The sequence below is a fragment of the Onychostoma macrolepis genome, chromosome 09, assembly GCF_012432095.1.
Source record: "Onychostoma macrolepis isolate SWU-2019 chromosome 09, ASM1243209v1, whole genome shotgun sequence".
Classification (NCBI taxonomy): domain Eukaryota; kingdom Metazoa; phylum Chordata; class Actinopteri; order Cypriniformes; family Cyprinidae; genus Onychostoma; species Onychostoma macrolepis.
This window is the reverse complement of record NC_081163.1, coordinates 19723161-19735841: the sequence shown is the minus strand read 5'-3', so window position 1 is coordinate 19735841 and position 12681 is coordinate 19723161. Positions and strand designations below refer to the sequence as shown.

The following is a 12681-nucleotide window of genomic DNA, read 5'->3' as shown; positions in this document are numbered from 1 at the left end:
ATATGTAAATGCTATATTAGTATATTATTATAGTGTTATATTTCAATTTCACAAAGAAACGTGCTGCATTTTGTCCAAGCAATAATAAAAGGACACATTTAATTTATAATTTGTCTTAAATCTCATTTTGTAAAAAAAATAAAACCATGAATCGAATCGTGAGTTGAGGGAATCGTTACATCCATATATAATCGTGATTAATCGTTTTGCAGCCCTAATTACTTGTATGACGAATTTAAATGAATCAAGTTGAAATTCTTGCAACACGACTAATTAACATTTATTTGACATTTGAAATAAGATCTCTATGCAAACCAATGCTAAACTCATCTTGTTTCATTGGTTATTCGTACTAGTAGTTAATATACTAACAGATACAAGCTTAGAGACAAGAACAGCTATATGTAATATATATAGATATATACACACACTCACACAGTCACAACATCCTTACATCTTAGTCCTCATGTTGTTTTGGGGATCTAAAAGACTTTCAAGACCGTTTTACACTTCAAAACACATACTTTATACAGTATGTTTCTTTATACAGAAAAAGTGTTGATATATGGGATAACAATGAACTTTTCTGAAAAGAGCATATCATACCACAAAAGGTTAAAGTTTTAACAGTGTCACACTACTGGGTTGATTAGATCAGAAGAGCACATTCAATGTTTGGAAAGGAAGATAATAAACCGAACATGAAGGCTGAAGTTTGAATGATGTCCCCTACAAAAAAGCATCATGTTTATGTTTTTTTCTAGACTACCATGTTAAGTACTACGTGAATACCGGGACAGATGAGATTGATAATCATCCAGTAACACGCTATATACAACACCATCTGACACCATCACTGCACCTGGGCTCCACCACAGTGAGGGCAGATCAACATGTGTCAAAACACACAGGACAGAACTACAGGGCTGTCAAAAGGGGGGCGTTACCACCACATTAGCCCATCAGATCAACATTTAACAGCTTCATCAGAGAATATCAAGCAGGTTTGATTTTGTTTCCGGAGCTCCAGTTCTAAATATAGACTGAAAACTAAATATAACTTTGATTTGACAGCTCTGAGCACATCCAGATCTAATGTTGACCACATAAACACACAGCCAGCCATCAAAAACCACATCGCTTAATTTAAGATCAATCGCTAAAGTCTACCTAACGTGTCTAGTGTATATCTAAGTGATCCTGAAGTGAAAATGTGAGGTTTTAATGGGTATAATCAAAGAGACTCACCGATAACACGCTGATGCGTAAAGGGGCCTCCAGCAGGCACGCCATCATTCACTCAGCGGAACATTCACAGCGGCACTTTCCACACACACACAGCTCAGTCATTGGAGTATTTACATCAGCACTTTCTCCACAATCTTGATAAAGCAGAACATGCAGAGCAGCACTTTCCACACCTTGTTTAAAATAAATAAATAAATAATAATAATTTGAATAATGTAAAATTAAAGCAATGCATAATTTAAATACTAATAACTATTTCTCATTACTCACCTATTAATTATTATATATTACTTATTTTTAAATGAAAAAAATGAGACGCATCCTCCTTTGAGCCATATTCAAATCTTTCTTACACAGCAGACATTTGTTCACCAAAAAAAATATCCCCCCCCCCCCCCCCCCATTAATGAATTTTAAATATTGGTAGTTGAAATAAAAATCATTCGATACAGCAGTCTCTTTTAACTGATTGAAGAAATCGTTTGTTTATTAATCATAAGAGATTCGATTGGTCCTCCCCGAACATCGCTGAGAAAAGTAACATGCGCCACGTGACAAAGCATTCCGCAATTGGCTGCACTTTCCACACTGGTATTTCAGTTTCAAATTCAGAGTTCTTTGCTTCTTCTTCTTCTTCACTATTTGCAAAATTAATTACAACATCAGCGCAAAAATACTGGTATGGATATGAATAACAATACAAAGAAAATAAAATGAATAAAAACAATGCATTTAGCAGTAGAAAAATGCTGTTTTTTTATACATTATATACATTCCATATACCGTTAACGTGCATACCGAATGCTGATCGGTCTTTAAATAAAAGCTTGCATTAATATTAAATTATTATTATTAAAAATGAAGAACGAATATAACTTAAGGAAAGTGTGGATGAAGAATAAAAAAAATGCATTTATTGCACTGGTCACATGACTGTTCTGCGCATGTGCAGAGTAGCATGTGAGTTCATGGAGGCAAAAGCGGCAGCTGGAATAATTATGTCAAATATGTAAAGGTTGATTATCTGTGCGATGGGTAACGCGATTTGTCGTCTTTGAGCGTAAGGCTGTGGATTAGAGATATAAGGATGAAGGTGGCAGTAGAAGGCTGTTGTCATGGAGAGCTGGATAAGATCTATGAGAGCATCAGTTACCTGGAGAGTAAAGAAGGTGTGAAGGTGGATCTGCTGCTGTGCTGCGGAGACTTCCAGGCTGTCAGAAATGAAGGCGACATGAAGTGCATGGCGGTGCCTGCCAAGTACAGACACATGCAAACTTTCTACAAGTAAGCAAACACCCGGTATTATTCAGTAGATGCATGTTTCATTAAACAATAAGAGTAATTTACTGTATTACAGAGACAGAATATTCTCAGTGATTGCATATTATTTAAAGTCAGTGGATAAAGCACATTTCGTTTTTCAAATATTTTTGAGTGAATTTTAAGTAAACGTTGCGTTGGTATTGGTCGACCATCGGTTTTTCCAAGGTACTACTCTGGTGAGAAAAAGGCTCCTGTCCTGACGATTTTCATTGGCGGAAACCACGAGGCGTCAAACCATCTGCAGGAGCTTCCGTATGGAGGCTGGGTGGCCCCCAACATCTATTACCTGGGTGAGATCTTTGACTCATACTCACAAATGCAAACTTTATTACTTTACTATGTAGTAAGATTAATAAGTGTAGAACTAGATTTGTGTTTAATGTTGTATGCTCAGACTTTTACGGTTTTCTTAATAGCACTTTACTTAAATAGCAGCTCTCAATAGATTTGATGTTTCTCAGGTTATGCTGGCGTTGTTCGCTTTAAAGGTGTACGGATTGGGGGTCTTTCGGGAATATTTAAATCCCACGATTACAAGAAAGGTGAGTTTTAACAATTTCAAATCAGTTGTGTTATAAGACACACAAATGACATTTCTGAACTTTTTTATGCAATTTCAGGACACTTTGAGTTCCCACCATACAGCCCAGAATCTTTGCGCAGCGTGTACCACATAAGGAACATTGATGTCTTCAAACTTAAACAGGTAAATCTTTAAGTGACATCCTTAAAGGGATCATCGGATGCAAAATTCACTTTACAAGTTGTTTGAACATAAATGTGTGTTGGAAGTGTGTGTACACATCCATCCTATAATTATAAAAATCCACCCAGTGTGTTTTTTTTTTTGTTTTTTTTTTAAATCCCCTTTCTCAAATCAGGCTGTTATGAAATTCCTGTCAGAATGACGTAGTTCTGTACAGGCCCCTCCCACAATAGTTAATTGATAAGGCTGTTTTACCTTAGACCCGCCCTGAGCAAGCTGTCATCTGTCCGCCATTGTGTCGACTCCAGTGCAGGGGAAGACAACAACGTCTCAGATTAAGCGATTGAGGTGTTTTGTTGTTGGATGTAATAATAAACACAGCAGTCGTCATTTATTCCCGACATCTGAGGCGCTGAAGACGCAGAGGATTAATGTTACTTTAGTTTTTGAAAGGAATGCAATGATCCCCGATCTGCCTAAATGCGTCTATGTTCCCGCGAATCATTCGTGATCCAGCTTCATCTTCAGAAGAAGTGAGTATAAAGGCTAGTTCATACTAGAGGTCGACCGATTCATCGGTTTTGCCGATTAATCGGCACCCATAGTTGATTGCCGCAACTATCGGTTATCGGCAAAAATCCATGCCGATAGTTTTCCGGTTTGCAACCATTGCTGGAGTGGCTGAAAAGGGTCCGCTGGCATTATACAGTACGAGAGCGGCCTCTAGAGGCGGAAATCACTGACGGCACGTGTTTATTTTGACACGTAACATTGCGCGCTGCACAGAGCGGGAAACTCCAGACTCGCATTTAAATACAGCCGACAGAAAAGCCTGCCGCGGAACAGAGCGCCATTCACATAGTTTTCTATTAAATTACATTATATTTGTCCCATATTGTTGTGAATGTACATAATGACTTCACCCTAGGCTATAAATGATGTATTGTGCATTTTTCAGCAAAACGTTTGTCTTTCTGTGGCTCTAATAAAGTCTGAATGCTTCATATAGAGAGCTGTAGTACAGATCGCGCGTTCTCTTTGCTTGCTCTGTTTTTTTAAACACCGAACTTCAAACTCATTTATGCCACATTGTTCATTCTTGAAGCAAACTTATGTCCGTTTGGTGATTAAATAAATTGTTTTAGACCGCCACTTGATTTGAACGCAAAGCGCCTGGTGTGTGTGTGTGATACCTCTGAGTTCTCCTAGACGCAGTGCTGCGCTTTTGCACGGTGACTTCTTTCTTTTTTTTTTTTGATAATTATCAAGTGTTAAAAATAGAAGCAAATAAAGTGTGTGAGTACACATGCAATATCCATATGTATGTAATTTTAATGCTATGGCTTTGTGTAGATATTTAAAGATGGCCATCTTTAAGCATGACTGTTGAAATTAAATGGTAACACTTAATAATAAGAGTCCATTCGTAGCATTAATGAAAACTGTAGAAGTATTGTTCCTTGTTAGAGTGTGTTCATTTCAACATTCACTATTAGCTACTAATAGGCTACATTTTTTAATTTTAAAGTTTCTTCTTTTAACATTAGCAAACTATGAAATAACTTTAATGATCAATATAGTAAATAATATTAATATTTCTATTCATTTACAAAGTATGGTTCAGTACTGTTACTGCTTTTTTTTTTTTAAATAGTAAAGCACTAGCTTTCTTTCAGTATCCATTTTGAAAACTAATTAATCGGTATCGGCCAGTGTGGTCCAACCTAGCTATCGGTATCGGTAAAATCCACTATCGGTCGACCTCTAGTTCACACAACAGGATTTTAAGCCCGATTTAAACCCGATTTGCAAGTTAATGACCTCGCCGACAGGTCGGGCTGTAATTGCGGGTGATCGGCGCTCCGCAATCTTTATGTGTGAATTACACGATGCATCAAAGAGGCTCGCTGACACGTCGCCGACACCTCGCAGACGCCAAACAAATATCTAGCATGCCAAATATCTGGACCGGTCGGCCGACTTGACATCACGTGGTGTCAGGTGTCGTGACCAGCTACAGCCAATGAAAGAGCAAGGCATGGGTTGAGGTCACGGAAGAAAAACAACAGCAGCAACTTGGCTTAAAGAAAAGTTAGGCTTTTATTTTTGCACATAAACCTTGCATCGATCAATAGAATGTGTGGTAGATGCTTCGTCCCACAGAGCGTCTTTCACTCTTTCACAGGCTTTTGGCTGCTATATTTTTTATTAACCACCAGATGGTGCTGTTTTTGACACTCTCGAAGCTTTGAATCTTTTCCCAAAACAGTCAGAGGAAAGCCTCAGTGCATCACAAGGCTTCATTTGCACATCACTACCGTTCCAATTCTCACGTGTGTTTTCATGACAAAATGTGGTTTAGGGACCGAATAGAGTTGTTGTCAGCTCGTGTAGTGTGTAACCCCTGGTTGCGGATCATTTACATAGTCACGTAGTGTGAAGACCACAACAACTTAAAGATAGATAATTAAGTCATGTAGTGTGAACTTGGCTTTAAGTAAACAATACTGCTTCTCACCCCACGGAAAAGAGGGGTGGGGTCAGCAGAGCTCATTAGCATTTAAAGCAACATGGATTAAAATGGCTTGATAAAACAGAGCTGATTTTGACAAGGTAAAAAAGGTGTTTTTTACAGTACCATTGAGAAATTTTAACCAAAGTTTGTTATAGACTTTTCATTAAGACCCTAAAGAATCAAATCAACTTGTGGAAAATGGGCATCCAATGAAATCTATTTTAAATGCATCAAGAGAAAAAACTGACCAAAACACAATTTATAGTTTAATTCATAAAAAGATGGAAATAATATTTTGCTATCCAAGTATAATATCTAACCTAACTCCTCTAGATCAAGATGCCCATAGACATCTTCATGACGCACGATTGGCCACGAGGCATTTATCACTATGGGAACACAAACCAGCTTCTCCGACAGAAGAAGTTCCTCAGACAGGAAGTAGAGAGTGGTACCTTGGGCAGCCCTGCTGCTGCAGAGCTTCTAGACCACCTGCAGCCCACCTACTGGTTTTCAGCTCACCTGCACGTGAAGTTTGCTGCTCTGATGCAGCACGAGGTGGGTCTTTGTGGGTATATTTAAAAATTGAGAGAGATAAACCTATATATCATCACAATCTCCAGAGTTTATCATTCATTATAACAGGCTATCTATCATAACAGGCTAAGAATAATGCTGCCCCAAAGATCACCAAGTTTCTCTCACTTGACAAGTGTCTTCCACATAGAGACTTTCTTCAGGTAATTGTTCTGCTGTTTCAAGCTCTTCCAGTAGTATCCACTTTGTCCAAATATTGTGAGACCCAAGTAGTAGATCTAGTCTTTGTGAGTGAATGAATGTTTTGATTTTGCAGATTGTGGAGGTAGCAGACCGACCGGGCTCCTCTGAACACCTTGAGTATGATCCAGAATGGCTGGCCATCTTGAAAGCGACAGACAGCCTTCAGAAACCATCCTGCAATTTCTGGAACCCCCCACAAGACAATGGACTACATACCCGGTACAGACTATGTTACAATGACTACATTTTCATGTACATCATTTTACGATTACTTCTTAAAGGGATAGTTCACCCAAAAATGAAAATTCTGTCATTAATTACTCACCCTCGTGTCATTCCAAACCTGTAAGACCTTTGTTCGTCTTCAGAACACAAATTAAGATATTTTTGATGAAATCCAAGCTTTCTGACCCTCCATAGATAGCAAAGGAACTACCACGTTCAAGGCCTGGGCAGGTAGTAAGGAAATTGTTAAAATACTCCATGTGACATCAGTGGTTCAACCATAATTTTATGAACCTACAAGAATACTTTTTTGTGTGCAAAGAAAACAAAAATAATGACTTTGTTCAACGATTTTTCCAGCTCAGTCTGCCCCCATTCAAGAGAGTACCACACGAGAGAAGAAATCATTGAACAAAGTTGTAATTTTTGTTTTCTATTCATAAAATCAAAATTAACCACTAATCAAAGTTAACCATGGACATGGACTATTTTAACAATGTTCCTACTATGTTTCTGGGCCTTTAATGTGGTAGTTCCCTTGTTGTCTATTTAGGTTCAGAAAGCTCTCAGATTTCATCAAAAAATACCTTAATTTGTGTTCCAAAGATGAACAAAGGTCTTGCGGGTTTGGAACAATATGAGGGTGAGTAATTAATGGCAGAAATTTCATTTCTGAGTGAACTATCCCTTTAAGCCTTATTGTATTGCCACTTTTCAGTAATCAGCATATTCCCAATAAGTTCTGTTCTGTTCCTGCTATTATCTTGAGGGATTTTTGGAGATGCTATTGCTCTTTGATTGGTTGAATTGTCATAGCTGCCTGTGTCCCTCATAATTCTCATTGTCACTGTTCATAATTACTGTTCTTTAAATGTGTAATTGGATATTTTCAAAAAGGTGTTTACAAGACAGTCTCTTATGCTCACCAAGACTTCTTTTGTTTGATCATAAATACAATAAAACTACAAAATTGACACACGTGATTACAGTTTAAAAATAACTGTTTTCTATTAAAATATATTTTAAAATGTAATTTATTCCTGTTATGGCAAAGCTGAATTTCAGCAGCCATTACTCCAGTCTCCAGTGTCACATGATCCTTAAGAAATCATTGTAATATGCTGATTTGCTGCTCAAGAAACATTTCTCCTTATCAATGTTGAATTCAGTTGTGCTGCTTAATATTTTTGAGGAAACATCATTTTTTTTTTTTTTTTTTAAGAATTCTTTGAATGGAAAGCATTGATTTGAAATATAAATATTTTATGACATTATAAATGTCTTTACTGCTAATTTTGATCAATAACCACTAATCATGTTATTCAGCATGTTGCTGAATAGTTTTTTTTTTCCTTAAAAAAATGATGCTGACTCAAACTTTTGAACAGTAGCGTAATATCAGAATTATTATGGAAATAATAAATTGAGAAATTGGTTTCAAATTCTACTATTAATCAGAAAATTGTAGTCGATATCTTGCACACAAATTAATTCGTAAGTATTTAGACATCCTGTTCCTCTGCTTCTTTCAGGTGGGATTTCAGTGCATCAGAAGAAGCTATGATGGAGGTTGTGAGTGATTTGAGCGGTGACCTTTGCATCCCTGAAAATTTCAGCCTGACGGTGCCCGCTTATAACCCTGGCCGCCCTCAATCCAATGCCCACCCGGTCTACTCCACCAACCCACAAACCACAGAGCTGTGTGCCACCCTTGGTCTGACAGACATCTACATTCTGGCTGGGCAGAGTGGCCAGGCTTACGGAGAGGAGGGTGCCACAGGTGCGACTGAAGAAGAGGAGGACGAGGACAGCACAGGGAGCGTAGACGAACCCAGTGAGTACCCCACCGACACCTCCGGCCTCTCCAGCTCCTATAATCCTGATGAAATCACCATTGAGGACGAATGGGAGGAGGAAGAGGATGAGGGAGTAGAATGTGGCGAGGGGAAAGGGACAGATGCAGTGGTTCCAGAAGGGCAGGTAGGGAGCCAGGACAGCGATAGAGACAGCAGTCCCCAGCGAGAGATGGCTAATAGACTGATCTTACCGCCCCCGTGTACCACACCAGAATCGGAGCCTCCACTACGCTCCTTGCAGCCTCTTTCTCTTCCTCCTCCTTCAGCATCCCTCTCTCAGGGCAGCTCAGAAGAGGAGGGGGGCCTCACACCAGCTAGGGTCCCCAAACGCACCAGCGGGGAGACGACACAGGTGTCAGCAAGTCACACAGGCGGCACACCTCAAATCAAACGGAGAAACCAGAGTATCTACACAGCAGTAGAAGATGAAGAGAGTGAGGGCTAGATAAATGCAATTATATTTTTTGATCAGCAAATTGCTACCAAGTATGATCTGCTGGATAGTTTGAGTCGGAAGAGTTGAGTGGGTTACTATACTGATTTAATCTGCTTGGTAACTATTGTTTTTAAAGAACAGGATTTTTTTTTTTATGAGTGTGAGGAATTAAATAAAAACTATTTTCAAAAATGTCAATTATTTTGGCCATTTTCATGTGTATAAAGTAACACCACAAACATGAATTTTTATCTTGTATTTGTCATTTATTTTCCTTAAATGTGATAAGTTTTAATGATCTGATTCTTTCTATTTTTTAGCCAAATATATCACATCACACTCATTAGTTTTTGACTTTTTTTTTAGCTTTGTGGTGATTGACTTGTCTTTACCATTTTATTGTAAATACATCAAGTCTAAATAATATATGATCCTGATGTCTTTTTTTTTTTTTAATATTTCATCTTAGTCTTTCATAAAAAGGCAATAACTTGCTCCATGCCTACAGCAACTTTCCTTTTGGCTAACCAGTGTCACTGAGATGTTGGCATCATGCTGGTTCATTTTGACAAAAAGCAAATATTTTTGCCATTGTGGTTTGAATAATTGCGGAAAATAAGCTCTGTGACACAAGTTTATGATACTTACACATTCATAAAGGTAATCTTCATTTGTGACCCTGGACCACAAAACCAGTCATAAGTGTCAATTTTTCGAAATTGAGATTTCTACATGTATCGTTTGTTAGGACAATATTTGGCTGAGAAAATCTGGAATCTGAGGGTGCAAAAAAATCTAAATATTGAGAAAATCACCTTTAAAGTTGTCCAGGTGAAGTTCTTAGCTATGTATATTACTGATCAAAAATTAAGTTTTGATCTATTTATGGTAGTAAATTAACTATCTTCATGGAACATGATCTTTACTTAATATACTAATGATTTTTGGCATAAAATAAAAATGGATCATTTTGACCCATACAATGTATTTTTGGCTATTGCTACAAACATACCCCAGCGACTTAAGACTGGTTTTGTGGTCCAGGGTCACATTTGTGAAAAATGTTATTCGTTTGTGAAGCATAAATGCAATTCCTAGAAGTAAAAAGCTAATGTTAGGCAATAAATGCACTTCAAATTCAATCTTTATCTACATATATTTGTGTTTGAAAGAGTGTGAGAGTAAAAAGGCTGTAAAAGTGGACTAGTAAGTTTTCTTGTTCAGCGTGATGTTTAATGTCCCTGACAACCTCTGTAGTCCCATTTAGTAGTAACTACCCTTTTCAAGACATTAAGAAATCATGTGTAGGATATTACTGATGTATTTTATGTCATAAATAATAAAATGTGAAAATATATTGCACTTGGGTTAACCACAAACTTTAAGGCATTTAACTAAACACCCATTAACTTGTGAACAGTGGATTAAGAAGTGCAAAAATGCTCACTCGTTTCCGGGTTCTCCTGCAGCACTCTATATTAGAGATTAAATTTCCTTATTCCAATCTCAAACCATTCCAGTCATGCCCTGCTCCACGCAAATCTTGAGTTTTCCCATTTCCAGTTCAAAATAACCAGTGGAATGCTGCTGTAGTCTCAGCCATCTTGAAAATGATGTCAAATGACACTTCTTAATAACTTTTCAAGTTGGATGTTTGACTTCAAGTGCCTTTCCGGTTATATTCAAGCAGGAGGAGGGGGAATTCCAAAGTTCTGTATGTGGAATGCAGCACAACACACCTAAGCTGTGTCCGAAATCACTCACTCGTTCGCTCATTCACTCAATCTCTAATCCCTATGTACATGTTTTCGATATCATTTGGCATTTAGCTTAGATGCTTTAAGGGTAAATATTACAGTGACGTGTCACATGGGTGCATCTATTTCCTCATTAATGACGGTTAGCAGAGGTTTAGATCAAGGCTAGTCAAAAAGCCACATTTCATTCATAGCAGAACAGCACAGCTTTATTTAACATTTCAGTTCACAGAGGTGTTAACAGGAGATCAGATCTATTCCACAAAAAAGGTGGACCTGAAGACACATGACAAATGACTTCTAGCTGTGTGACAGCATATCATGATACCTAATTCATTCCCTAAATGACCATAAAAATGTATTGGTAACCCGTTACATTACTGACTAAAATCAATTTTAAATAAAACTCATTTTTATACACATCAACAAACAGCATCCATAAAACAAAACCTCATAAATGACTGTTACTAACACGATCAACCAATTATGCGTACAGGTTATTGCCTGTACACTTCGGGCCAACATCTCGAAACGCTACTTTTCGGCGGTCTAATGACCTCAAACAAGCCCAAAACAAAGAACACGGAAAAAACGGAGTAGGCACTTCTGTTTTTTTCCACTTTTTCAGGGGCTTTGTGGGCCAAAAATTCCCTTGCTGCTATTTGCCGTCCTGATGTATCGCACAACATTGATTTTGCAACCATTCACATTGTTGATTTGCGGGTGCTTGAATATTTTTGTTGCTTTTTAATAACACATACTGAGACATTGGCCTGGTATTGCATGACTTCCTTTTCCAGACGAATCAATGTGCGTTATTCTGCGATTACTTGTGAAGCGAAATGGTTTACGATCAGTCATCTGGTTGCTGCCAATATGCTGTAAATGATTTGTCGATTGTTTCTCAAACAGTAGTTTACACAAAGCGACCAGAACGTAGAGAAGGCATCGTAGAGCTTGCTGTTGTTTCGTTAACTTCAACACTGAACTTCAAGGTCAATGTGGTCAGGAGAAGGAAATGGGATAGGGAAGACAACATTGATGTTCTTCAATTTTTTCTGGGTCTAAGATGAATGACGAGTTACGTAAGGGAGACCAGTTCAAACAAAGGTAATAAATAAAGCTGGAGGCTGAAAAAACAAGCTCAGGGTGAAAGAAAAACTTCTGCTTCAGTGTTCCTTTTGTAGTTTAAAAATTTAGTAGATGTGGCTCATGGTTGAACAATCGCAAGGGTTAGTTTAGGTTAAGGTGCTGACGTCCTTCCAGTGTTAGAGTTGGGAGAGCCCAGAGCATACGGATACTCTTACGGATAACATATGGATGCTTGAAGACTTCTAGCTGTTTTGAGGGGGCATTATGGACTATCTCGGTTCATTCCAGGACTGAGAACGGGATTTGTCGATGAAATAATTCTTCTGTTCATTCTGATTCTTCTGTGTTCCTGTTTCTCTTTTCTCTTTGGGTGACACCCTGGTGCTTGCATAATGAAAATGAACAGAGGCTAAAATTATTGTTGACTTAAAAATAATACAGAATCCATATTTACTGCCAGATATGACAGAGTCCATCGTCCGTTCGCTTTCTGCCCTGTCCATCAGAAGTCTTCCTTGAAAAATCTCTTCGTGGCATCACTGAGGGATTTTCTCCTCAATCTCTTTCTGTTATTCCTCTCTCTTTCTATTTCTTTCCGTATCCGTCTTAGGAGGTGAAAGGGTGAAGGGTGGGATTTTGGGAAGGAGAAGGTGTCGGTGGTCTCCCGTGATGGAGTGTTGACAGGCCTTTAGTTCCCACAGCAGCTTCGAGTGGACTGTGCATCTGGGTCCTGCAGGTTTACC

The 12681-nt window shown here is 38.2% G+C and overlaps 3 protein-coding genes across 5 annotated transcripts in view; 1 reads left to right on the top strand and 2 right to left on the bottom strand.

Annotated features, from left to right (window-relative positions):
* armc8 (armadillo repeat containing 8) overlaps positions 1-1379 on the bottom strand; it is a 28764-nt gene extending 27385 nt beyond the window's left edge. Inside the window, exon 1 of one of the 2 annotated variants that reach the window (XM_058787598.1) lies at positions 1249-1379. In XM_058787598.1, the coding sequence (XP_058643581.1) occupies positions 1249-1296 (48 nt within the window). In that variant the 5' untranslated portion in view covers positions 1297-1379. The remainder of the gene's footprint in view (positions 1-1248) is intronic. The other variant, XM_058787599.1, reaches the window with a different exon arrangement.
* A 796-nt stretch (positions 1380-2175) lies between these two features.
* Positions 2176-10446, top strand: dbr1 (debranching RNA lariats 1). Its single transcript, XM_058787237.1, has 8 exons — positions 2176-2532; positions 2737-2861; positions 3033-3113; positions 3192-3277; positions 6126-6350; positions 6455-6532; positions 6646-6791; positions 8330-10446. The coding sequence occupies exons 1-8, from the start codon at positions 2336-2338 to the stop codon at positions 9096-9098; spliced, it is 1707 nt and encodes a 568-aa protein (XP_058643220.1). The 5' UTR covers positions 2176-2335; the 3' UTR covers positions 9099-10446.
* A 582-nt stretch (positions 10447-11028) lies between these two features.
* Positions 11029-12681, bottom strand: part of rab5b (RAB5B, member RAS oncogene family) — a 10110-nt gene continuing 8457 nt past the window's right edge. For both annotated transcript variants that reach the window (XM_058787238.1, XM_058787239.1), the window contains exon 6: positions 11029-12681. This exon is cut by the window's right edge and continues 58 nt beyond it. In XM_058787238.1, coding sequence (XP_058643221.1) covers positions 12627-12681 — 55 coding nt within the window. In that variant the 3' untranslated portion in view covers positions 11029-12626.